This window comes from Bos taurus, chromosome 5 (assembly GCF_002263795.3).
Source record: "Bos taurus isolate L1 Dominette 01449 registration number 42190680 breed Hereford chromosome 5, ARS-UCD2.0, whole genome shotgun sequence".
Lineage (NCBI taxonomy): Eukaryota > Metazoa > Chordata > Mammalia > Artiodactyla > Bovidae > Bos > Bos taurus.
The window spans coordinates 68868811-68896668 of record NC_037332.1 but is presented as its reverse complement, the minus strand read 5'-3'; the positions used below and the strand labels follow the sequence as shown (position 1 = coordinate 68896668).

General features: G+C 41.1%; 1 protein-coding gene across 3 annotated transcripts in view; it reads right to left on the bottom strand.

The window, feature by feature from the left end:
- Window positions 1-27858, bottom strand: part of C5H12orf75 (chromosome 5 C12orf75 homolog) — a 91702-nt gene that overhangs the window by 18302 nt on the left and 45542 nt on the right. Inside the window, exon 3 of one of the 3 annotated variants that reach the window (XM_059886077.1) lies at window positions 11363-17350. The exons of the other annotated variants lie outside the window; for them this stretch is intronic. Coding sequence (XP_059742060.1) covers window positions 13928-15886 — 1959 coding nt within the window. The 5' untranslated portion in view covers window positions 15887-17350 and the 3' untranslated portion in view covers window positions 11363-13927. Of the gene's footprint in view, window positions 1-11362; window positions 17351-27858 lie in introns of those variants that run through there. 3 annotated transcript variants of the gene reach the window in all.

The window sequence follows — 27858 nt, the reverse complement described above, 5'->3', positions numbered from 1 at the left end:
CAAAACCTGACAAAGATGCCACAAAAAAAGAAAACTACAGGCCAATATCACTGATGAACATAGATGCAAAAATCCTTAACAAAATTCTAGCAATCAGAATCCAACAACACATTAAAAAGATCATACACCATGACCAAGTGGGCTTTATCCCAGGGATGCAAGGATTGTTCGATATCTGCAAATCAATGTAATACACCACATTAACAAATTGAAAAATAAAAACCATATGATTATCTCAATAGATGCAGAGAAAGCCTTTGACGAAATTCAACATCCATTTATGATTAAAAAAAAAAAAAAAGCGCCTCCAGAAAGCAGGAATAGAAGGAACATAGCTCAACATAATAAAAGCTATATATGACAAACCCACAGCAAACATTATCCTCAATGCTGAAAAATTAAAAGCATTTCCTCTAAAGTCAGGAACAAGAAAAGGGTGCCCACTTTCACCATTACTATTCAACATAGTTTTGGAAGTTTTGGCCACAGCAATCAGAGCAGAAAAAGAAATAAAAGGAATCCAAATTGGAAAAGAAGAGGTAAAACTTTCACTGTTTGCAGATGACATGATACTCTATATGCTGCTGCTGCTAAGTTGCTTCAGTCGTGTCTGACTCTGTGCGACCCCATAGATGGCAGCCCACCAGGCCCCGCCGTCCCTGGGGTTCTCCAGGCAAGAACACTGGAGTGGGTTGCCATTTCCTCCTCCAATGCATGAAAGTGAAAAGTGAAAGTGAAGTCGCTCAGTCGTGTCCAACTCTTAGCGACCCCATGGACTGCAGCCTACCAGGCTCCTCCATCCATGGGATTTTCCAGGCAAGAGTACTGGAGTGGGGTGCCATTGCCTTCTCTGGATCCTCTACATAGAAAACCCTAAAGACTCCACCAGAAAATTACTAGAGCTAATCAATGAATATAGTAAAGTTGCAGGATATAAAATCAACACACAGAAATCCCTTGTATTCCTATACACAAATAATGAGAAAATAGAAAGAGAAATTAAAGAAACAATTCCATTCACCATTGCAACGAAAAGAATAAAATACTTAGAAATATATCTACCTAAAGAAACAAAAGACCTATATATAGAAAACTATAAAACACTGGTGAAAGAAATCAAAGAGGACACTAATAGATGGAGAAATATACCGTGTTCGTGGATCAAAAGAATCAATATAGTGAAAATGAGTATACTACCCAAAGCAATCTACAGATTCAATGCAATCCCTATCAAGCTACCAACGGTATTCTTCACAGAGCTAGAACAAATAATTTCATAATCTGTATGTAAATACAAAAAACCTCAAATAGCCAAAGCAATCTTGAGAAAGAAAAATGGAACTGGAGGAATCAACCTGCCTGACTTCAGGCTCTACTACAAAGCCACAGTCATCAAGACAGTATGGTACTGGCACAAAGACAGAAATATAGATCAATGGAACAAAATAGAAAGCCCAGAGATAAATCCATGCACCTATGGACACCTTATCTTTGACAAAGGAGGCAAGAATATACAACGGAGAAAAAACAATCTCTTTAACAAGTGATGCTGGGAAAACTGGTCAACCACTTGTAAAAGAATGAAACTAGAACACTTTCTAACACCATACACAAAAATAAACTCAAAATGGATTAAAGATCTAAACATAAGACCAGAAACTATAAAACTCCTAGAGGAGAACATAGGCAAAACACTCTCCGACATAAATCACAGTAAGATCCTCTATGACCCACCTCCCAGAATATTGGAAATAAAAGCAAAAATAAACAAATGGGACCTAATTAAAATTAAAAGCTTCTGCACAACAAAGGAAACTATCAGCAAGGTGAAAAGACAGCCTTCAGAATGGGAGAAAATAATAACAAATGAAGCAACTGACAAAGAACTAATCTCAAAAATATACAAGAAACTCCTGCAGCTCAATTCCAGAAAAATAAATGACCCAATCAAAAAATGGGCCAAAGAACTAAACAGACATTTCTCCAAAGAAGACATACAGATGGCTAACAAACACATGAAAAGATGCTCAACATCACTCATTATCAGGGAAGTGCAAATCAAAACCACTATGAGGTACCATTTCACGCCAGTCAGCATGGCTGCGATCCAAAAGTCTACAAGCAATAAATGCTGGAGAGGGTGTGGAGAAAAGGGAACACTCTTACACTGTTGGTGGGAACGCAAACTAGTACAGCCACTATGGAGAACAGTGTGGAGATTCCTTAAAAAACTGGAAATAGAACTGCCATACAACCCAGCAATCCCACTGCTGGGCATACACACCGAGGAAACCAGAAGGGAAAGAGACACGTGTACCCCAATGTTCATCGCAGCACTGTTTATAATAGCCAGGACACGGAAGCAACCTAGATGTCCATCAGCAGATGAATGGATAAGAAAGCTATGGTACATATACACAGCGGAGTATTACTCAGCCATTAAAAAGAATACATTTGAATCAGTTCTAATGAAGTGGCTGAAACTGGAGCCTATTATACAGAGTGAAGTAAGCCAGAAAGAAAAACACCAATACAGTATACTAACGCATATTCATGGAATTTAGAAAGATGGTAACAATAACCCTGTATAAGAGACAGCAAAAGAGACACTGATGTATATTGATTTAAAAGACTAATGTATATGTCTTTTGGACTCTATGGGAGAGGGAGAGGGTGGGATGATTTGGGAGAATGGCATTGAAACATGTATAATATCATATATTAAATGAGTCACCAGTCCAGGTTGATGCACGATACTGGATGCTTGGGGCTGGTGCACTGGGTCTACCCAGAGGGATGGTATGGGGAGGGAGGAGGGAGGAGGGTTCAGGATGGAGAACACATGTATACCTGTGGTGGATTCATTTTGATATATGGCAAAACCAATAAAATATTGTAAAGTTAAAAAATTTTTTAAAAAGGCTGTAAAAAGAGACAAAGAAGGACACTACATAATGATCAAAGGATCAATCCAAGAAGAAGATATAACAATTATAAATATATATGCACCCAACATAGGAGCACCGCAATATGTAAGACAAATGCTAACAAATATGAAAGGAGAAGTTAACAATAACACAATAATAGTGGGAGACTTTAATACCTCCACTCACATCTATGGATAGATCAACTAAACAGAAAATTAACAAGGAAACACAAACTTTAAATGATACAATAGACCAGTTAGACCTAATTGATATCTATAGGACATTTCACCCCAAAACAATGAATTTCACCTTTTTCTCAAGCGCACACGGAACCTTCTCTAGGATAGAGCACATCCTGGGCCATAAATCAAGCCTTGGTAAATTCAAAAAAACTGAAACCATTCCAAGCATCCTTTCTGACCACAATGCAGTAAGATTAGATCTCAATTACAGGAGAAAAACTATTTAAAATTCCACCATATGGAGGCCGAACAATATGCTGCTGAATAACCAACAAATCACAGAAGAAATCAAAAAAGAAATCAAAATATGCATAGAAATGCATGAAAATGAAAACACAACAACCCAAAACCGGTGGGACACTGTAAAAGCAGTGCTAAGGGGAAGGTTCATAGCAATACAGGCATACCTCAAGAAACAAGAAAAAAGTCAAATAAAAAACAAATCTACACCTAAAGCAACTAGAAAAAGAAGAAATGAAGAACCCCGGGGTTAGTAGAAGGGAAGAAATCTTAAAAATTAGGGCAGAAATAAATGCAAAAGAAACAAAAGAGACCATAGCAAATCAACAAAGCCAAAAAGCTGGTTCTTTGAGAAGATAAATAAAAGTGACAAACCACTAGCCAGACTCATCAAGAAACAAAGGGAGAAAAATCAAATCAATAAAAGTAGAAATGAAAATGGAGAGATCACAGCAGACAACACAGAAATACAAAGAGACTATCATCAGCAACTATATGCCAATAAAATGGACAACGTGGAAGAAATGGACAAATTCTTAGAAAAGTATGCCTTTCCAAAACTGAACCAGGAAGAAATAGAAAATCTTATCAGACCCATCACGAACACAGAAATTGAAACTGTAATCAGAAATCTTCCAGCAAACAAAAGCCCAGGTCCAGACGGCTTCACAGCTGAATTCTACCAAAAATTGAGAGAAGAGCTAACACCTATCCTACTCAAACTCTTCCAGAAAATTGCAGAGGAAGGTAAACTTCCAAACTCATTCTATGAGGCCACCATCACCCTAATACCAAAACCTGACAAAGATGCCACAAAAAAAGAAAACTACAGGCCAATATCACTGATGAACATAGATGCAAAAATCCTTAACAAAATTCTAGCAATCAGAATCCAACAACACATTAAAAAGATCATACACCATGACCAAGTGGGCCTTATCCCAGGGATGCAAGGATTCTTCGATATCTGCAAATCAATGTAATACACCACATTAACAAATTGAAAAATAAAAACCATATGATTATCTCAATAGATGCAGAGAAAGCCTTTGACAAAATTCAACATCCATTTATGATTTTAAAAAAAGCGCCTCCAGAAAGCAGGAATAGAAGGAACATAGCTCAACATAATAAAAGCTATATATGACAAACCCACAGCAAACATTATCCTCAATGCTGAAAAATTGAAAGCATTTCCCCTAAAGTCAGGAACAAGACAAGGGTGCCCACTCTCACCACTACTATTCAACATAATTTTGGAAGTTTTGGCCACAGCAATCAGAGCAGAAAAAGAAATAAAAGGAATCCAAATTGGAAAAGAAGAAGTAAAACTCTCATTGTTTGTAGATGACATGATCCTCTACATAGAAAACCCTAAAGACTCCACCAGAAAATTACTAGAGCTAATCAATGAATATAGTAAAGTTGCAGGATATAAAATCAACACACAGAAATCCCTTGTATTCCTATACACGAATAATGAGAAAATAGAAAGAGAAATTAAAGAAACAATTCCATTCACCATTGCAACGAAAAGAATAAAATACTTAGAAATATATCTACCTAAAGAAACAAAAGACCTATATATAGAAAACTATAAAACACTGGTGAAAGAAATCAAAGAGGACACTAATAGATGGAGAAATATACCGTGTTCGTGGATCAAAAGAATCAATATAGTGAAAATGAGTATACTACCCAAAGCAATCTACAGATTCAATGCAATCCCTATCAAGCTACCAAAGGTATTCTTCACAGAGCTAGAACAAATAATTTCATAATCTGTATGTAAATACAAAAAACCTCAAATAGCCAAAGCAATCTTGAGAAAGAAAAATGGAACTGGAGGAATCAACCTGCCTGACTTCAGGCTCTACTACAAAGCCACAGTCATCAAGACAGTATGGTACTGGCACAAAGACAGAAATATAGATCAATGGAACAAAATAGAAAGCCCAGAGATAAATCCATGCACCTATGGACACCTTATCTTTGACAAAGGAGGCAAGAATATACAACGGAGAAAAAACAATCTCTTTAACAAGTGATGCTGGGAAAACTGGTCAACCACTTGTAAAAGAATGAAACTAGAACACTTTCTAACACCATACACAAAAATAAACTCAAAATGGATTAAAGATCTAAACAAAGACAAGAAACTTTATAAAACTCCTAGAGGAGAACATAGGCAAAACACTCTCCGACATAAATCACAGCAAGATCCTCTATGACCCACCTCCCAGAATATTGGAAATAAAAGCAAAAATAAACAAATGGGACCTAATTAAAATTAAAAGCTTCTGCACAACAAAGGAAACTATAAGCAAGGTGAAAAGACAGCCTTCAGAATGGGAGAAAATAATAACAAATGAAGCAACTGACAAAGAACTAATCTCAAAAATATACAAGTAACTCCTGCAGCTCAATTCCAAAAAACAAACGACCCAATCAAAAAATGGGCCAAAGAACTAAACAGACATTTCTCCAAAGAAGACATACAGATGGCTAACAAACACATGAAAAGATGCTCAACATCACTCATTATCAGGGAAGTGCAAATCAAAACCACTATGAGGTACCATTTCACACCAGTCAGCATGGCTGCGATCCAAAAGTCTACAAGCAATAAATGCTGGAGAGGGTGTGGAGAAAAGGGAACACTCTTACACTGTTGGTGGGAACGCAAACTAGTACAGCCACTATGGAGAACAGTGTGGAGATTCCTTAAAAAACTGGAAATAGAACTGCCATACAACCCAGCAATCCCACTGCTGGGCATACACACCGAGGAAACCAGAAGGGAAAGAGACACGTGTACCCCAATGTTCATCACAGCACTGTTTATAATAGCCAGGACATGGAAGCAACCTAGATGTCCATCAGCAGATGAATGGATAAGAAAGCTATGGTACATATACACAACGGAGTATTACTCAGCCATTAAAAAGAATACATTTGAATCAGTTCTAATGAAGTCGCTGAAACTGGAGCCTATTATACAGAGTGAAGTAAGCCAGAAAGAAAAACACCAATACAGTATACTAACGCATATATATGGAATTTAGAAAGATGGTAACGATAACCCTGTATATGAGACAGCAAAAGAGACACAGATGTATAGAAGTCTTTTGGACTCTGTGGGAGAGGGCAAGGGTGGGATGATTTGGGAGAATGGCATTGAAACATGTATATTATGATATGTGAAACAAATCTCCAGTCCAGGTTTGATGCATGATACAGGATGCTCCGGGCTGGTGCACTGGGATGACCCAGAGGGATGGGATGGGGAGGGAGGTGGGAGGGGGGTTCAGTATAGGGAACACATGTACACCCGTGGCAGATTCATGTCAATGTATGGCAAAACCAATACAATATTGTAAAGTAATTAGCCTCCAATTAAAATAAATAAAAATTAAAAAAAATAAAAATGCCCAAATGTTGAGGGCAGGGTGGGACAAAAATGCTGATCCTAATCAACATAATATTCCCAACCCTCAAAAGGGAACTACTTAGGCAAACATTTCTGGGTGTCCAGTAGAATTCAACAGGGGACAACCAAAAATTCAAGAGGAAGGATGCAAGTTCATTAGAATGTCATCAAGTTGCCAAAACGCCTCTTCCAACAGCTTGATGTTCAACCACACATCCTTAGTCAAAAGAACATCATTTAAAAAGCCATCTGAGAAGGTACAGGGCAGGAAAGGCACATCATTTCCATGGATCAGCTGAGAAGAATCTCCTCTCCACAGCCAAAGCCTCCCCACTACTCCTTTCCCCAATTAGCGAAAATACTTTGATCTCAAAACCAAAAGAAGCTACTTCCATTCACATGACTTTCACCGGTGACTGACCAGCACCTGAGTCCCCTCCCAAGGGAGGCCTCCTGGGAGGCAAAGTAATAAGAATATGGAGTCCAATACCAGCTGCACTGCTTGTTAGCTATGCAATCTTGAGCAAGACACTCAGCCTCTCTAAGCTTTCACGTCTCCATATTAAATGAGAATTTATTTATTCAACAAGTAGGAGAGTCCAGTCCTGTGTTAGCTTCAGCATCTAATTTTTGTTATTGCGGTTGCACATTTCCAAGAAGAGCTTGATTTTCACAGGTAGACAATTTGCCAGTCATTATAATTACAATTCACCAGTTATCTTTATGTTCTGCATGAGGGAAACTCAACTCAGGTTAGTGAAGTTGCTCAGTCATGTCTGACTCTTTGCGACCCCATAGACCTGTAGCCTACCAGGCTTCTCCATCCATGGGATTTTCCAGGCAAGAATATTGGAGTGGGTTGCCATTTCCTTCTCCAGGGGATCTTCCCAACCCAGGGATTGAACCCACGTCTCCCGCAATGCAAGCAGACGCTTTACCCTCTGAGCCACCAGGGAATCCAGAGGGAGCATTTATCCGTTCCCATAAGGAAGAGCCAAGGACTTAAACAGCTTCAGCCATGGCAACCTTTCCATCTCCCCCTCCTCCATCTCTCAGCCCTGCTCTCCCTCAAAGTGGCTTTATTCCTAGAGAGCCTCCCTGTATTGGAGGGAAAGATGACCTCAGTAGCTGTAGGCTTACATCATAGTTAAAGCTATGATCATACAGGTGGAGCTAGTGGTAAAGAATTTGGCGGCCAATGCAGGAGACATAAGAGATGTGGGTTTGATCCCTGGGTCGGGACGATCCCCTGGAGAAGGGTATGGCAACCCACTCCAGCATTCCTGCCTGGAGAACTCCATGGACAAAGGAGCCTGGTGGGTTACAGTCTACAGGGTTACAAAGAGTCAGACACGACTGAGTTGAATTTAGCACACATGCATAAATCATAGAGGGAAAATTTTCTCCCTAAAGTTCTGGAGAAAATTTCTGGCCAGATGCTGATCAGACATCTTAGGTCACATGCTCTTCTCAGAAAGATGACTATAGGTAATGAAAACAGGAAATTTTTGACCAGGTTAGAGTCACGTTGCCATCTTGGTGGTGAGAGAAGTTGAGAGGTCAGCCCCTCCCACCCATGAGGAATGGATTTCCCACAGGGAGGAGGGCTTCTCTTAGCAGAACAAGGGGAAAAGGAGAGTGTGCTAGGCAGATGCAACCCATAGCTACCACAGCTCTCTTAATTTACATAAATAAGTAGCTACACAGGTAAAAACTTTCATGGCTCACCTTCCAATCTCAGTTTACTGGAATAGACCCAGAGTTTGACAGATAGTCGGGATTGTTGGTGTAACAATGAATCACTAACACCAACAATTAAGTCACATTCCTTAATTACTAAATGTCTTAAAAGGGATTTGATGAATAAGTCTTCAGCAAATTTAGATTTTTCCTTGTTTTGAAAAACCAGAACACTTTTCAAATATATCTTGAAATAATCGATGACAACATTTTTAATTGCTAGAATCTCAATTCCTGTTCAGTAAGATACTTGCAGAATACTTCAGAACTAGTTTATTTTGTTTTGAATGTTCAGTTCACAATTTAATCTTTCAGTGACTTTAAAGATGCTTTAGCTGTTCCAGTTGTTCAGTCACTAAGTCACGTCCAGCTCTTTGCAACGCTATGGACTGCAGCACACCAGGCTTCCCTGTCCTTCACCATCTCATAGAGTGTGCTCAAACTCTCCATTGATTCAGTGATGCCATCCAACCATCTCATCCTCTGCTGTCCTCTTTTCCTGTTGCCTTCAATCTTTCCTAGCATCAGGGTCTTTTCCAATGAGTCAGCTCTTCACATCAAGTAGCCAAAGTATTGGAGCTTCAGCTTCAGCATCAGTCCTTCCAATGAATATTCAGGGTTGATTTCCTTTAGGATTGACTGGTTTGATCTCTTTGCAGTCCAAGGGACTCTCAAGAATCTTCTCCAGCACCACAATTTGAAAGCATCCATTCTTCAGTGTTCAATCTTCTTTATGGTCCAACTCTCACATCTGCACATGACTACTGGAAAGAGCTAGCTTTGACTATACAAACCTTTGTTAGCAAAGTGATGTCTTTGCTTTTTAATATGCTGTCTAGGTTTGTCATAGCTTTTGTTTCAAGGAGCAAGTGTCATTTAATTTCATAGCTGCAGTCACTGTCTGCAGTGATTTTGGAGCTGTTCCAGTAGGCAAGGCAATTTTGCGAATCCCATGCTGTTCTGTTAAAACCATTCTGCCTGCTAAAGTCAGAACTATAGCAAAGACTAAAATACTGAAGTGATCTCTGACATTAGATGGTCACAACTCAGCATATTTTAAATTCTGCTATTACTACTCAGCTGATCTATAAAGTTATAACCGAACCTCACCCAGTCTGTACCTGAGAATGACCTGCACATGTGTTATAAGAATTTACCCAGTAGCACCATTTCAGGCAAGTAGATGATTGTTGGCCTAAATTGTTTCTAAATATCAGTGTAACACTCCAGCCCCATCAGTCAGTGAGACTTTCACCAGAATTTTAAATATATGCAGAGCTTTGGTCCAGAGTTTGCATAAACCATGCAACATACATTAAAAAGCAAAATGGTGGATTTCCCTGGAGGTCTAGTGGTTAAGAATCCACCTGCTGGTGCAGGGGACATGAGTTCTATCCCTGGTCTGGGAAGATTCCACATACCTTAGGACACCTAGGCCATGGGCCACAATTACTGGGCCAGTACCCTGGAAGCTATGCTCTGCAACATGAAAAGCTACTGCAATGAGAAGCTATTCACCACAACTAGAGAACAGGTCCCACTCATTGCAATTATAGAGGAAGCCCACATGCAACAAAGAAGGCCCAGTGCAGCCAAAAAGAAATAAACAAATAAAATTTTTTTTAATTTTATTTTATTTTTAAACTTTACATAATTGTATTAGTTTTGCCAAATATCAAAATGAATCCGCCACAGGCATACATGTGTTCCCCATCCTGAACCCTCCTCCCTCCTCCCTCCCCACACCATCCCTCTGGGTCGTCCCAGTGCACCAACCCCAAGCATCCAGTATCGCGCATCGAACCTGGACTGGCAACTCGTTTCTTACATGATATTCTACATGTTTCAATGTCACTCTCCCAAATCTTCCCACCCTCTCCCTCTCCCACAGAGTCCGTAAGACTGTTCTATACATCAGTGTCTCTTTCGCTGTCCCGTACACCAGGTTATTGTTACCATCTTTCTAAATTCCATATATATGCGTTAGTATACTGTATTTATGTTTTTCCTTCTGGCTTACTTCACTCTGTATAATAGGCTCCAGTTTCATCCACCTCATTAGAACTGATTCAAATGTATTCTTTTTAATGGCTGAGTAATACTCCATTGTGTATATGTACCATAGCTTTCTTATCCATTCATCTGCTGATGGACATCTAGGTTGCTTCCATGTCCTGGCTATTATAAACAGTGCTGTGATGAACATTGGGGTACACGTGTCTCTTTCCCTTCTGGTTTCCTCGGTGTGTATGCCCAGCAGTGGGATTGCTGGATCATAAGGCAGTTCTGTTTCCAGTTTTTTAAGGAATCTCCACACTGTTCTCCATAGTGGCTGTACTAGTTTGCATTCCCACCAACAGTGTAAGAGGGTATACAATGGATTAAAGACAATCTCTTTAACAAGTGGTGCTGGGAAACCTGGTCAACCACTTGTAAAAGAATGAAACTAGACCACTTTCTAACACCATACACAAAAATAAATTCAAAATGGATTAAAGATCTAAACCTAAGACCAGAAACTATAAAACTCCTAGAGGAGAACATAGGCAAAACACTCTCTGACATACATCACAGCAGGATCCTCTATGACCCACCTCCCAGAATATTGGAAATAAAAGCAAAAATAAACAAATGGGACATAATTAACCTTAAAAGCTTCTGCACATCAAAGGAAACTATTAGCAAGGTGAAAAGACAGCCTTCAGAATGGGAGAAAATAATAGCAAATGAAGCAACTGACAAACAACTAATCTCAAAAATATACAAGCAACTCCTACAGCTCAACTCCAGAAAAATAAATGACCCAATCAAAAAATGGGCCAAAGAACTAAATAGACATTTCTCCAAAGAAGACATACAGATGGCTAACAAACACATGAAAAGATGCTCAACATCACTCATTATCAGAGAAATGCAAATCAAAACCACTATGAGGTACCATTTCACACCAGTCAGAATGGCTGCGATCCAAAAGTCAACAAATAAAATTTTTAAGAAAGTAAAATGGTGGTGATCCCCCCTCCCTTTGCTACATAGTAGGATATGATATATTTGAGTCTTATTCTTCTTTTTAATCAGTTTTATAGGGGGGTAGCTAACATGCCATAAAATGTGCCCATTTCAAGAATATATTTCAATCAGTTTTCTAGATAATAGTTAACTTTTAAATGGTGTTTTAGATTATAATCTTTAGTATTTACATTAGACCTAACCTTCCACGTCTTAAACATAAAATCCCTGGGATTAACATGACCAGGTATTTTTAAATATTATAAAGCTATAATAATTAAAACAGCTTGGTACATTGGGGCATTGTTTTAGCTTACAGGGTTGCTCTAACAAAGTACCACAAACTGGAGAAATGTATTGTCTCACAGTCCTGGTGGCTAGAAGTTCAAATTCAAGGTGTTGGCAGGGCCACACTCCCTCTGAAATGTTTTGGGAAAGGATCTCACCTCTTACTAGTTGACAGATACACTTTGGCATTCCTTGGCTTATAGGTACATCACCCTGATGGTTCCTCTTTTTCATATGACTGCCTTCCCTCTGTATGCATCTCTGTGTCCAAATGTCCACTTTGTATAAGGACAGAAATTCTACTAGATTAGTTCAGTTCAGTACATTTCAGCCGCTCAGTCATGTCCTACTCTTTGCAACCCCATGGACTGCAGTATGCCAGGCCTCCCTGTCCATCACCAACTCCCAGAGCCTACTCAAACTCATGTCCATTGAGTTGGTGATGCCATCCAACCATCTCATCCTCTGTCGTCCCCTTCTCCTCCTGCCTTCAATCATTCCCAGCATCAGAGTCTTTTCAAATGAGTCAGTTCTTCCCATCAGGTGGCCAAAGTATTGGAGTTTCAGCTTCAGCAACGGTCCTTCCAATGAATATTCAGGACTGATTTCTTTTAGGATGGACTGGATTAAGGCCCACCCAAATGACCTCATGTTAACTTGATTACTCTCTGTAAAGAACCAGTTTCCAAATAAAGCCACATTCTGAGGTCCTGGGGGTTAGGATTTCCACATACCTTTTCTATAGGATACAGTTCAACCCATAACAACCAGAGGAGCAGATGAAGTAGAATTTTACCAGAAATGATCCAAACACCAAAGAATTAGAATGTGATAAAAGTGCTGCTTCAAACCAGTTGAGAAAAGATGGATTACTCAATGCATGGTGCTTGAACAACCATGTTGTATCTAGTTGTATCAACAACTAAGTTTTATTAATACTTTGCACCTTGTACCTCATCACTTCCCAGTTCATGCTTCTAATCCCTGGAGAGACCTCCAAGTCCTTGGGTTCTACAAAATGCTCCATTATCCCTCCAAATAAGTTCATTTTTACGACTGGCTTGAGTTGGTTTCTGTAGCTTGTAACCATTTCAGAGGCTGACGGCCTCCTAACTGAGCCTTCCTTCTCACAAGAAATTTATATGTCCTTCAGTTAAAAAAGTAAAAATTAAAAAAAAAAAAAAAAACCAAGAACTTTCCTCTCTGTCACCCTGCCTCCTTCCCAATTCCATCTGGTTTCTCGCCTCCACCTGGAAGTAGGCTATTTGAAGTCAATTGGTTCCTTCTGTGGTCTTCCGTCATTCCAGGCCTCCCAGGAGAAGTGATCAGTGCAAGTAGAAGCTGTCCTCTGAGGGCCACTAGGCGGTCTGCAAAGCCAGCTAAGAACGCAAGTATTTTAAAACTAGACATCAAAGTATTTGGATGGGGTCCAGCGTTTCCTGCCTCTCCACGACCTCTTCCCAAAGAGAATCAAACTCTTAAGGAGGAGGGGGAAATCACCTTACTTAGACCTCTAATTCCCCAAACTGCTATTGGACTCCTTACTACAGAAGGGGACTCCTGGCATACAAAGCCAGGGCTCTGGGACAACCTAGAGGGATCAGGTGGTGAGGGAGGTAGGATAGGGGTTCAGGATGGAGGGGATACATGTACACCTATGGCCAGTTCATGTTGATGTATGGCAAAAAAATCACAATATTATAATTATCCTCCAATTAAAATAAATAAATTATTTTTTTTTAAATAGAAAGGGGCTCCTGAGAAGCTGACTTACTAAAATATTTTTCTGAAAATTGGTGAGATGGAAGGCAGTCCTAAAGCTAGACAAATTGTACTAATGACTGAGGCTTTCTCTCTTTGAGGTTTCCTCTTTCAATGTTCTGATTTGCTTTTCAAATAGAAGCAATAGCTCCCATCTATTGGCCACTTGCATGTGTAAGACTCACATGATTATATTCTTGAATTCTCTCCATGGCCCCATAATGAAGGTTCTCTCTCCCTGCCCCCCGCCCCTTGGAAGGGATTCAGTTCAGTTCAGTTCAGTCACTCAGTCATGTCCAACTCTTTGCGACCCCACAAATCGCAACATGCCAGGCCTCCCTGTCCATCACCAACTCCCGGAGTTCACTCAGACTCACGTCCATCGAGTCAGTGGTGCCATCCAGCCATCTCATCCTCTGTCCCCCCCTTCTCCTCCTGTCCCCAATCCCTCCCAGCATCAGAGTCTTTTCCAATGAGTCAACTCTTCGCATGAGGTGGCCAAAGTACTGGAGTTTCAGCTTTAGCATCATTCCTTCCAAAGAAATCCCAGGGCTGATCTCCTTCAGAATGGACTGGTTGGATCTCCTTGCAGTCCAAGGGACTCTTAAGAGTCTTCTCCAACACCACAGTTCAAAAGCATCAATTCTTTGGCACTCAGCTTTCTTCACAGTCCAACTCTCACATCCATACATGACCACTGGAGAAACCAAAGCCTTGACTAGACGGACCTTTGTTGGCAAAGTAATGTCTCTGCTTTTGAATATGCAATCTAGGTTGGTCATAAATTTCCTTCCAAGGAGTAAGCATCTTTTAATTTCATGGCTGCAGTCACCATCTGCAGTGATTTTGGAGCCCCCAAAAATAAAGTCTGATATTGTTTCCACTGTTTCCCCATCTATTTCCCATGAAGTGATGGGACTGGATGCCATGATCTTCATTTTCTGAATGTTGAGCTTTAACCCAACTTTTTCACTCTCCTCTTTTACTTTCATCAAAAGGCTTTTTAGTTCCTCTTCACTTTCTGCCATAAGGGTGGTATCATCTGCATATCTGAGGTTATTGATATTTCTCCCGGCAATCTTGATTCCAGCTTGTACTTCTTCCAGCCCAGCATTTCTCATGATGTACTCTGCATATAAGTTAAATAAGCAGGGTGACAATATACAGCCTTGACGTACTCCTTTTCCTATTTGGAACCAGTCTGTTGTTCCATGTCCAGTCCTAACTGTTGCTTCCTGACCTGCATATAGGTCTCTCAAGAGGCAGGTCAAGTGGTCTGGTATTCCCATTTCTTTCAGAATTGTCCACAGTTTCTTGTGATCCACACAGTCAAAGGCTTTGGCATAGTCAATAAAGCAGAAATAGATGTTTTTCTGGAACTCTCTTGCTTTTTCGATGATCCAGCGGATGTTGGCAATTTGATCTCTGGTTCCTCTGCCTTTTCTAAAACCAACTTGAACAGCTGGAACTTCACGGTTCATGTACTGCTGAAGCCTGGCTTGGAGAATTTTGAGCATTACTTTACTAGCGTGTGAGATGAGTGCAATTGTGCGGTAGTTTGAGCATTCTTTGACATTGCCTTTCTTTAGGATTGGAATGAAAACTGACCTTTTCCAGTCCTGTGGCCACTGCTGAGTTCTCCAAATTTGCTGGCATATTGAGTGAAGCACTTTCACAGCATCATCTTTCAGGATTTGAAATAGCTCAACTGGAATTCCATCACCTCCACTAGCTTTGTTCGTAGTGATTCTTCCTAAGGCCCACTTGACTTCACATTCCAGGATGTCTGGCTCTAGGTGAGTGATCATACCATCGTGATTATCTGGGTCGTGAAGATCATTTTTGTACAGTTCTTCTGTGTATTCTTGCCACCTCTTCTTAATATCTTCTGCTTCTGTTAGGTCCATACCATTTCTGTCCTTTATCGAGCCCATCTTTGCATGAAATGTCCCTTTGGTATCTCTAATTTTCTTAAAGAGATCTCTAGTCTTTCCCATTCTGTTGTTTTCCTCTATTTCTTTGCATTGATCGCTGAGGAAGGCTTTCTTATCTCTTCTTGCTATTCTTTGGAACTCTGCATTCAGATGCTTATATCTTTCCTTTTCTCCTTTGCTTTTCACTTCTCTTCTTTTCACAGCTATTTGTAAGGCCTCCTCAGACAGCCATTTTGCTTTTTTGCATTTCTTTTCCATGGGGATAGTCTTGATTCCTGTCTCCTGTACAATGTCACGAACCTCCGCAATAGTCATAGATTCTTTTTTTAATTAATTATTTTTAATTGGAGTATGATTGCTTTGAAATACTGTATCAACTTTTGCCATATATCAACATAGGTTCTCTTATTATCCCCATTTTACATATGAGAAAACTGAGGCTCAAGGAGGTAAAATCAATTGCCCAAGTCCACACATTTAGGAAGTAACTGAACACAGATTTGAACCCAGGATTTGTCTGACTCACCTCTGTGCTCTCAAACACTACTCCAAGAATCCTAAGCCAAAATGTCTGAAAGTGCCAGGCAGGAGCAGAGAGGATGGTGTGGACCCAGGATAAGACATAGAGAGTGGCAGGCAGAATGCCGGGCCAGAGGGCCCCCATCAGAAGAAGACACCACTTGGCAGTAACAGCCAGTCCTAACCCTGTGGGAAAGTGGCCAATGTGACCAGATTTTCCATTTTCTGAAAGAAGCTTGAGATCTGGATTTTATATGAAATCTCCCGACTTTTATGGGAACAGATTCAAATATTTTTAGAAAAACATGGTGCAGTCTGAAAATTGGCATCTACGCTGTCAGGCAGGAATTCTTATCCCCTACTCTTCATGTTTCCTGTTGGAGGAAGTTCAGCAGGACTACCCCCAACACCCACCTCATTCTGCCCCTCTGATTGGCGAGTTTCCAGGAAGGAACTGGGCTTGCTCACCTAATCTCCATCCTCCAAGGAGCCAGCCTGATCTGTGGAAAATCTTCAAAGAAAGGCTGGGGGGAAAGTCCATCTACTCAAGGATTTGTTGTTATTGCTTAGTCACTAAGTCATGTCTGACTTTTTTGTGACCCCAAGGGGCACTCAAAAAGTGAGCAGAAAGTCATGTTCTCCAAACTGCTTTTGTGGTGTTTTCCTTTCCTGTGTCTGCCATAATGAAGTACCACAGACTGGTACTTACAACAACAGAAATGTACTCTCTCAGAGTTCTGGAGGCTAGAAGTCCAAAATCAAGGTGTCAGCAGGGCCATACTTCCTCTGAAGTTTTCAGGGAAGGCTCTTTTCTTGCCCCTTCCAGCTTCTGGTGTCTCCTGGCAATCCTTGGGCTTCCATGACTCACAACTGCATCACTTCCATCTCTGCCTCTGTCTTCACATGACATGCTCCCTCTTTGTCTCTGTCCATCTGTTTTACCTCCTTATAAGGCATGAGACATACTGGATTTAGGTTCATTTAGTCTGGCATGGCCTCATCTAGACTAATTACATCTGCAAAAACCCTATTTCCAAGTCAGGTCGCATTCTGAGGTGGAGTGAGCATGAATTTTGGAAGAGGATGTTACTCAACAGAATTTTTTATTATTATTTATTTATTTGGCTACACCAGGTCTTAGTTGCAGCATGTGGGATCGTTGACCTTTGTTGCAGCATGCAGGATCTTTAGTTGAGGCCAGCAAAGTCAGTCGCAGCACGGGCGATCTAGTTCCCTTACCAGGGATCAAGCCTGGGGCCCCTACATTGAGAGCAGAGTGTTAGCCACTGGACCATCAGGGAAATCCCCAGAATTTTTTTAAGAGTGGTATTTTAATCTCCATCTCTCTGATTCCTGTGTTTATCTCTATACTGGTTCCTGTTGGGAGAGTTTATCTCCTACAAGTTCAGCAGTTAATGCTGCCTGTTTGCATCCTCTACATCACACTGGAATGAGATCATTTCTCTCCTGCCTACTTCCTTCTCTTCTTCCCTGGCATTTCCTCTTCTCTCTCCTTTTGCTTTTTAACTGCTCTTTGGTAAGTTAGGCCTCTGACAAACGTTGCCATGCTATAGTGGAAAGGCTCTGAGATTCTACAAACCTGGACTCAAGTCCCACCTTGGCATCTACCAGCCCTTAGGGCCTGACTCCTCACAGATGTGCAGTTAATGTGTGAATGGAATGTGCCATTAAAGAGGCTCAGACTGAGGCAGGTGCACGGTTCTGCTGGATCTCAGCTTCATCAGAAACACGGAAGGGATCATAAACATCACAGAGAAACCCTGTGTTCCATGAAAGAGACATTTCACCATAAAATAAATGGCTCCGCAAGAGAAGAATCAGGGAAACAGTAACATCATTCAGTGAATTTTTCTGAGAGTAAAGAGAACTCATAGTGCCCACCATAATAAGCCAAGCGGCCCTAGAGACCTTCCAGGCTAAGTCTAACACCAGGAGCCACTCCTGGAGCCCACGGCATAGTCTCTCCCTCTCTCTCCTTTTCCACTGCACAAATGGCAGGACAGGAGTATGTCAGTACTTTTCTGATGTGATGGGGAAGAGGGAATCCAAAGGTTTGAAGAGATAGAGATGCTGGTGTGAATTTCTCAAGGGTGAGCTGCTCCCCACCACAGAGGAGACCCCCTCCCCCAAGGCACTGAGCAAATTGAGAAATACATAGTAAAGGGAGTATCCAGGGGGATCATTCTCTGTAACGTGGCTGTGACAATGGGAGATGCTGCCCTTGAGATGGGTTCTTTGTTTACTTGGCGGGGGGGCGGGGGCTGGGGGTGGAGATGAGACCCCAGAGAAGCAGAGGTCAAGAACTCAACCACCCAATCAAGAAGGAGGGAATATGTGTATACAGTGAGAGCCTTTTTTGGTGTGGGGGCTCCAAAATCACTGCAGATGGTGACTGCAGCCATGAAATTAAAAGATGCTTGCTCCTTAGAAGAAAAGTTATGACCAACCTAGATAGCATATTAAAAAGCAGAGACATTATTCTGCCAACAAAGGTCTGTCTAGTCAAAGCTATGGTTTTTCCAGCAGTCATGTATGGATGTGAGAGTTTGACTATAAAGAAAACTGAGCGCTGAAGAATTGATGCTTTTGAACTGTGGTGTTGGAGAAGACTCTTGAGAGTCCTTGGGACAGCAAGGAGATCCAGCCAGTCAATCCTAAAGAAAATCAGTCCTGAATATTCATTGGAAGGACTGATGCTGAAGCTGAAGCTCCAAAACTTTGGCCACCTGTTGCAAAGAACTGACTCACTGGAAAAGACTCTGATGCTAGGAAAGACTGAAGACAGGAGGATAAGGGGACAACAAAGGATGAGATGGCTGGATGGCATCACCTACTTGATGGACATGAGTTTGAGCAAGCTCTGGGAGTTGGTGGAGGACAGGGAAGCCTGGCGTGCTGCAGTTCTCGGGGTCACAAAGAGTCGGACACGACTGAGCAGCTGAAGTGACTGATAGCTGATTCACGTTGATATATAGCAGAAACTAACACAACATTGTAAAGCAACTATGTGTGCACGCATGCCCCGTTGCTCAGTCGTGTCTGACTCTTTGCACCCCCATGGACTGTATGTAGCCGGCTAGGCTTCTCTGGAAAAAATTTAAAAAAACAAAGTTGCTATTAGAAGTTAATTCCACAAGAGGGCAGTAAATGCACGCATTACATAGGCATGCTCCTAGCCCTTGGTTTGTCTTTTTTTTTTCACCAAGATGTTAAACATTCAAAGTTATTACAGATTTTATGCAGATTGTTAAGAAGTCAACTCAAACTAGTTTCCTATTATCTTTAAAGTACAGCGGATTACTGTGAGAGTTAAATATAATACAGTCAAGTGTCTGGTAAAACTCAAGATCTGGTAAACTGATGAAAGGACTTCCTCCATCAATATTCAATAAACCATTTGTACTCACTCCTGTGAGCCTAACACTGCACTAATGCTCAGGGTCAGGGTGTATCAGGCTTGAAGGTCACTGAACAATGAGAGACAAGGACCCACTCCACCACTGCACCACACCCCACTCACCTTTATTCTGTGTATACAAATACCTCCCTACACACATATACAAAAACATCTGGGATAATTCTGTATATAACTTTATGTTTGCTTTCTGAAACATACTGTGCACATTTTCCCATTAAATTACATATTCATCAAAAGCATAATTTTTCTGACTATATAATATTCCTGTATAGCTGACTCATAAAACATTCCTTTATTGTCAAACGCAGCAAAGGAAACAATCGAGTGAAGAGAAACACGAAAAGTGTTCAACATGACTAATCGTCAGGAAAATGCAAATCAAAAAACCACAGTGAATTATCACATCTGTTAGAATAGCCATCGTCAAAAAGACAAGCAGTAAGTGCTGGAGAGGATGAGGGGAAAAGGAGACACTTGTACTCTGTTGAGGGGAATGTAAGTTGGTACAGCTACTATGGAAAACAGTACAGAGTTTCCTCAAAAAATTAGAAATAAAACTGCTGTGTGCTTAGTTGCTCAGCTGTATCTGACTCTCTACAATCCTATGGACTGTAACCCACCAGGCTCCTCTGTCCATGGGGACTCTCCAGGCAAGAATACTGGAGTGGGTAGCCATGCCCTCCTCCATGGGATCTTCCCGATCCAGGAATCGAATCCAGGTCTCCTGCATTGTGAGCAGATACTTTACTGTCTGAGCCCACCAGAACTGCCATCAGTTCAGTTCAATCGCTCAGTCGTGTCTGACTCTTTGCGACCCCATGAATCGCAGCACTCCAGGCCTCCCTGTCCATCACCAACTCCCGGAGTTCACTCAGACTCACGTCCATCAAGTCAGCGATGCCATCCAACCATCTCATCCTCTGTCATCCCCTTCTCCTCCTGTCCCCAATCCTGCCCAGCATCAGAGTCTTTTCCAATGAGTCAACTCTTCGCATGAGGTGGCCAAAGTACTGGAGTTTCAGCTTTAGCATCATTCCTTCCAAAGAAATCCCAGGGCTGATCTCCTTCAGAATGGACTGGTTGGATCTCCTTGCAGTCCAAGGGACTCTCAAGAATCTTCTCCAACACCACAGTTCAAAAGCATCAATTCTTCGGTGTTCAGCCTTCTTCACAGTCCAACTCTCACATCCATACATGACCGCAGGAAAAACCATAGCCTTGACTAGATGAACCTTTGTTGGCAAAGTAATGTCTCTGCTTTTGAATATGCTATCTAGGTTGGTCATAACTTTCCTTCCAAGGAGTAAGTGTCTTTTAATTTCATGGCTGCAGTCACCATCTGTAGTGATTTTGGAGCCCAGAAAAATAAAGTCTGACACTGTTTCCATTGTTTCCCCATCTATTTCCCATGAAGTGGTGGGACCAGATGCCATGATCTTCGTTTTCTGAATGTTGAGCTTTAACCCAACTTTTTCACTCTCCACTTTCACTTTCATCAAGAGGCTTTTGAGTTCCTCCTCACTTTCTGCCATAATGGTGGTGTCATCTGCGTATCTGAGGTGATTGATATTTCTCCTGGCAATCTTGATTCCAGTTTGTGTTTTTTCCAGTCCAGTGTTTCTCCTGATGTACTCTGCATATAAGTTAAATAAGCAGGGTGACAATATACAGCCTTGAGGTACTCCTTTTCCTATTTGGAACCAGTCTGTTGTTCCATGTTCAGTTCTAACTGTTGCTTCCTGACCTGCATACAAATTACTCAAGAGGCAGATCAGGTGGTCTGGTATTCCCATCTCTTTCAGAATTTTCCACAATTTATTGTGATCCACACAGTCAAAGGCTTTGGCATAGTCAATAAAGCAGAAATAGATGTTTTTCTGGATCAACCATAAAAGAAGAAGGAAATCTGCCATCTGCAAAATCATGGATGAACCTGGAGGACATTATTCCAAGTAAAATAAGACAGACAAAGAGAAATATTGTCTGATCACACTTGTGAGTAAAAATTTTTATAAAGAAATTAATTCATAGAAACAGAGAGTAGAATAGTGGGTACCAGGGTTTGGGAGAGTGAGAGAAATGGGAAGATGCTAGTCAGAGGGTAAAAAGTTGCAATTATGTGGGATGAACAAGTCTAAAGAGCCAAGGCTCAGCATGATGGCTATAGTTAATAATACTGTGTTGAATAACGGAAATATGCTAAGGAAGTAGATCTCAAGTGAACTCATCACAGACACATATGGGAAATAATGTGTTGGTTTGACTGTAGTAATCATTTCACTATGTATATCAAGTCATGTTGAACACAATAAATATATACAATTTTTATTTTAAAGTACATTTTAAAGAATTAAAAGTCTATAATGGTCCCGGTCTTTCTCCAAAATACCCCTCCCCCATGACCCTCTAACCTCTCCAACAACTCTCCCATTTGTCATATCCTTTTCCAACCACACTGAATTCTTCACTCTTCTTTAAATATTCTAGACATATTTTTGCATGAGGTATTTTAGCTTGCCACTTCTTAAAATGTTCTGCTGGAACCCACATGGGTAGCTACTTCTCCTTCAGTTCTTTGCCTTCAAATGTCTTTTTAGTGAGTAATTCCCTGATCTTCCTATTCAAGATTAAAATTGCAAACCCACCTGCCCAACTAGCTCTCTATTCCCTTTTCTGGCTTAGTTTTCCCCCATAGAACTTATTACTGTAACACATATATAATATTTATTCACTTAGTGCATCTCCTCATGTAAAACATAAACCTGATATCAAGGACTTTTGTCTGATTGGCTCACTGTTGCATCTCCAATGCCTAAAATAATGCCAGGCCTCCAGCTAGTGATTGTTCCTAGCAAAAGGGCAGTGAGACTTCCCTGGTGGTACAGTGGTTAAGAATCTACCTTCCAATGCAGGGGTTTGATCCCCTGGTCAGGAAACTAAAATCCCACATGCTGTGGGGCAACTAAGCCCAAGCTCCACAACTAGAGAAAGCCCACACTCTACAAAGAAGTCCCAGCATGGCCAGAAAAAAATTAATAAAAATTAAAGAAATAAAAAAAAATAAAAACTTCCTATGAATTAGATGAGATAGAGGTATCCTGATAGGTAGCTCAGATGGTAAAGAGTCTGCCTGCAAATGTGGAAGACACAGGTTCTATCTCTGGGTGGGGAAAATCCCCTGGAGAAGGAAATGGCAACCCGCTCCAGTGTTCTTGCCTGGAAAATCCCATGGGATGGAGGAGCCTGGCAGGCTTCAGTCTGTGGGGTCACAAAGAGTCAGACATGACTGAATGGCTAACCCTTTCACACTTTGAGTAGGGACTTCCCTGGCAGTCCAGTGGTTATGAATACATCTTCCAATTCAGGGGACACAGGTTCAATCCCTGGATGAGGAACTAGGATCCCACATGCCTTGGAGCAACTTAACCTGCTTGCCGCAACTACAGAGTCCACGTGCTGTAACAAAAGATCCTGCTGGTCACAGTGATCCCCAGTGCCACAACTAAGACCCGACACAGCCAAATACATTAATTTTAAAAAATACACATCCACAGGATGAGTAAAAAGATAAAATTTGTTACATTTAAAAAAAAATAAATGCCAGACCTAGACTCTCAGAAAATAATTGTTGGATGAATGAATCAGTGAATTAATGAATCCTTCTAATAACAATCTTAGAAGAAAACTAGAATAGATTTTGTCCTATTTACTGAAATTTTTCAAGGCACAGAAACAGCCAGATGATTTACCAAAGGCCTTCAATCTGTCCCAAAGATACTACTGCTCTAGAGAAAACACACCCTGTCTGAGAGTCACAAATTCTCTTGCTTTCATATCAATACAAAGTCATTTTTTCATAGTAGATCCCTTAGACTCAATTCTAAGAAGAATGGAAAAGAATATACAAGATGCCTGCCTCCTAGGGAGTCTGCAGCACTTTAAGTATTTATGGAATAAGCAAAATAGATAAAAGAAGTGCTAAATTATCATGTAACATGTAGTTACAGACTCTGTTGTTGTTGTTCAGTTGGTAAGTTGTGTCTGACACTTTGCGACCCCATAGACTGCAGCATGCCAGGTTCCCTTATCCTTCACTATCTCCCAGAGTTTGCTCAAACTCATGTCCATTGAGTCAGTGATGCTATCTAACCATCTCATCCTCTAGTGTTACGGACTCTACTGGTGGCAAGAGAAGTTTGTCTTCATTTAATGAATCGCTTTAGTGAAGAGAAGTGGGAGAGGGATGTGAAGTAACAGGATGGCCTCAATTACTAAGCAGCTGGTTATACTTGGTGCTGGGGGAGGTGTGGCCCTGCCCCATGAAATGTTTCTGACCTTCCTAGTAGAATGTCTTGGTTGGAACATACACTTTTGTTTCTTTATTTTCCTTGACTCTGTGTGTCAGTTTTTATGCATTAAACAGCCAACCACCCCTCCTAGTCTTGAAGGAATGTCTTGTGTAGGAGATAGACGTTATTGTTTAACAACGTTTTCCACAAATTGCACTGTCTAAGAACTCCAAGTCTTTTGTATTAGCCATTAAATGGGAAACGCCCATCTTCACAAACTAGAACTGCAAGTATTAGTCATGCCTCTACAGAGAGACTCACAAACCAGGGGTTGGAAGAGAACGAAAGACGAAGCCTTCTGATGGCCCTTAGGTGAGTGACTGGGGGGACCCAGCAGGTAAACCCCACAATTGCTTCCCCCCACAGTGGCTTCCCACAGTCTTCAGATGAAGCTCCACCTCACCCCATGAAGCTCCCACAGTCACCCTGCCCCACCTCTCCCCTGCAATTCCCACCACCCCCACCCAGCCAGGATGAACTCCCAGCAGTTCCCAGGACACACTGAGGGTCTTCAGGGCTCCGGGTTTGCGGTTCTTTACCCTTTCTTAGCTTCTTCTGCCCATATTTGTTTTCCTGGTGCTCCCCCTTATGGCTCAACAGGGAACTGCACTCTGGGAATCTATCCTAAGCCAGAAGTCTGACATGGGTGCCCCTGCACTGTGCTCCCAAAGCCATCAGGCTCCCCTGGGCGTTGCTCTCTGCTTAATACAGGTTACCCAGTGCCCTCTCCCCTACTATTCTAAAGAGCCCCAGATGCAGGGGTTGGGTCTTCCAGCAGTGTCCTCGGTGACTAGTATCCATATGGGGCACAGCAAGAACTCAATTGGTGATGATCAATAAACAACTAAGAATTGGAATGGGGTATCAGAAACCAATCTATGGGAAAGCACATCATTTTGTTCTGCTTGGATTTATCATGTTCATTAAGTAAAAGTAAGCTAAGAAAATGTAAACTATCTTCCTGGGAATGAGTTCCTTACATAACTCTTCACTCCTGAAATTCTTCACAACTTTCAGCACAGATATGATAAGACTACATAAAGCTCCCATTTGCAAAACAGAACCTTCTCCTCTTCCTCTTCAAGCCCTTCCCAACTGGAAAGCCCAGTGAGATAACCTCCCAGTTGTACTAACTTGTGCTAGTGCTAAGTCGCATCAGTCATGTCCGACTCTTTGTGACCCTATGGACTGGAGCCTGCCAGGCTCCTCTGTTCATGGGGATTCTCCAGGCAAGTACTAACTTAGCCTCTTCTATCATCCTGTTCCTCTCCCTAGAGCCTCCTCCAGATCACTTCTGAGAATTCAGTTCATTGAGGAAGCCACTCTTCCATAAAACCCCAGAAGTAAGTTGTACTTGCCAAAACCAGACATCTACATTCCAGAGATTGAAACAGTTTTTCCAAAACTAAATTCAAGCAGGCTCCTAAAACCAAGTCTAGAAATAAATGCTCCTAGCATAGACAGTTTCTTAAGAAATCTTTTCCAATCAAAATAATTTTGTCAGAAATTCTCTGAAACTCATCTCTCCAGTATACATTACATTTCAGTAACAGTCTTACAAAGAACCAGAATACATTGTTTGAAGAGTTGTTAACTCTCAAATTTTGGGCACACTCCTGAATATTCATTGGAAGGACTGATGCTGAAGCTGAAACTCCAATACTTTGGCCACCTGACACAAAGAACTGACTCATTTGAAAAGACCCTGATGCTGGGAAAGATTGAAGGCAGGAGGAGAAGGGGAGGACAGAGGATGAGATGGTTGGAAGGCATCATCGACTCGATGGACATGAGTTTGAGTAGGCTCCGGGAGTTGGTGATGGACAGGGAGGCCTGGCATACTGCAGTCCATGGGGTTGCAAAGAGTCAGACACAACTGGGCAACTGAACTGAACTGAAAGGTTTCTCCAATCTCTTGCTTTAGAAAGCTCTTAACATTAGTAATTACTCTTGTCTAAGACTTTCACTCAAGATTCTTGCAATACTTAATAAAAATGGTAATCAGACATAAGACATAGGTAAGTGGGTGGTGTTATTAACTTGTAAGAATCACAAGGTTCTAAATTTAAATAATGTCTAGTTGAAGGAAAATGCTAAGACTTGTCATAATATGAAAAATACTGTTCATTTATAATAAAATTGATGGGAGTTTTAGGAATGTGTTTAAACTAACTTTTGAATTGGATTTTTGTTCTTGCTTGCTAATAAAAGTCAACCTAAGAAGAACAAAGGATGGGGTTTTTCAAGAACTAACATGAAAAACAATCAATGAGCAAAACTTGAACAATGTGAGCAATAAAATAGGTATCATTATAGTGCCAGACTATAACCTAAAGAAGAACGTAGTATCCATGAGTCCTATGATATAAATAAATAATTGAATAAAAAGTAAATGGGGGTGCTCAGCCGCTCAGTCATGTCCAACTCTTTGTGACCCCATGGACTGTAGCCTGCCAGGCTCTTCTGTCCATGGGATTTCCCAGCAAGAACGCTGGAGTGGATTGCCATTTCCTCCTCAGGCGGATCTTCCTGACCCAGGGATCAAACCCAAGTCTCCTGCCTCTCCTGCATTGTAGATGGATTCTTTACCACTGAGTCACCTGGGAAGGCAGATGTGGGAGAAGAGACAAGTATTCTTCAGAGAAGGATTCCAAGTAACACAGGTGCAGGAACAAGGGAAGTAGAACATGAGCACTGGAAGCCACAGTGTATGCTGCCAGCAGGGTCCAAGGATGAATGCTAAAATTGGTGGGCAAGTCTTTAAAAACAGGACATGTTCAGAGTCTCAAAGTGTCTTCCCCCAAATACTTAATAATTACCGTGGGTTTTTCCTTTTCTTTCCCTTTTGCTTTACTTTTTAATTGAGGTATATTTGACCTCTTTTGTAAACTCTGGTGCACAACATAATGACTTGATATGTCTATACATTTCAAAATGATCACCACGGAAGTCTAGTTACCATCTATCACCAAAGATACTACGTTATTATGGACTGTATTCCCCACACTGTACATTTTATCCCCATGACTCATTTATTTTGTAACTGGAAGTTTATATCTCATAATCTCCTTCGCCTATTCATTCCTTCCCCCATCCTCCCCTCTGGCAAACAGCTGTTTCATGACTGTTTCTGTTAGTCATTCGTTTTGTTTTTTAAATTCCACGTATAAGTGAAATCATATAGTATTTGTCTTTCTCTGTCTGACTTATTTCACTTAACATAAATAAGTTCATTCATGTTGTCACAAATGGCAAGATTTCATTTTTTTATGGCAAGTAATACATAATGCTTCTCAAAAATTCCTTGACACTCTTTTCTCCAGGATGTTGAGCTTAATTCCCCTCTCCTTTGAATGTGGTCAAACTTCCCTGGTGGCTCAGATGGTATATGCCTACAACGTGGGAGACCCGGGTTCGATCCCTGCGTCGGGAAGATCCTCTGGAGAAGGCAAGGGCAAGAGTATTCCAGTACGCTTGCCTGGAAAATCCCATGGATGGAGGAGCCTGTAGTCTACAGTCCATGAGGTCACAGAGTCGGACACAACTGAGCAACTAAACTTTCACTTTCTTTTATTGAGTGTGGTCTAAACGTCTGACTCACTTATAAGGAACAGAGAATGGAAACAGAACACAAGACACCTTACGGTGGAGAAACCTGACAGATGCTCCTATCCAAATGATCATAGTTAATATCACCAATAACAAATTATGTTGAAGTCATAAGATATTATGATGTGCTGAAGGGGGCTCTTCATCTCTGTGGAATTCCCCTCAAATTTATAACCCCCATCCATAAGAAAACATCAGAGAAATCCAGACTGAGGAAAATACTTAAAATATGTAGGCTTCAAAAGTCTCAAGTCATGAAAAATAAGGAAATTCTGAGAAAACACCAGGAAGAGGAGAGTCAGGATGACAAATGCAACAGAATGAAGTGGAATTTGGGGCTTCCCTGGTGGTGTGGTGGCTAAGACTCCATG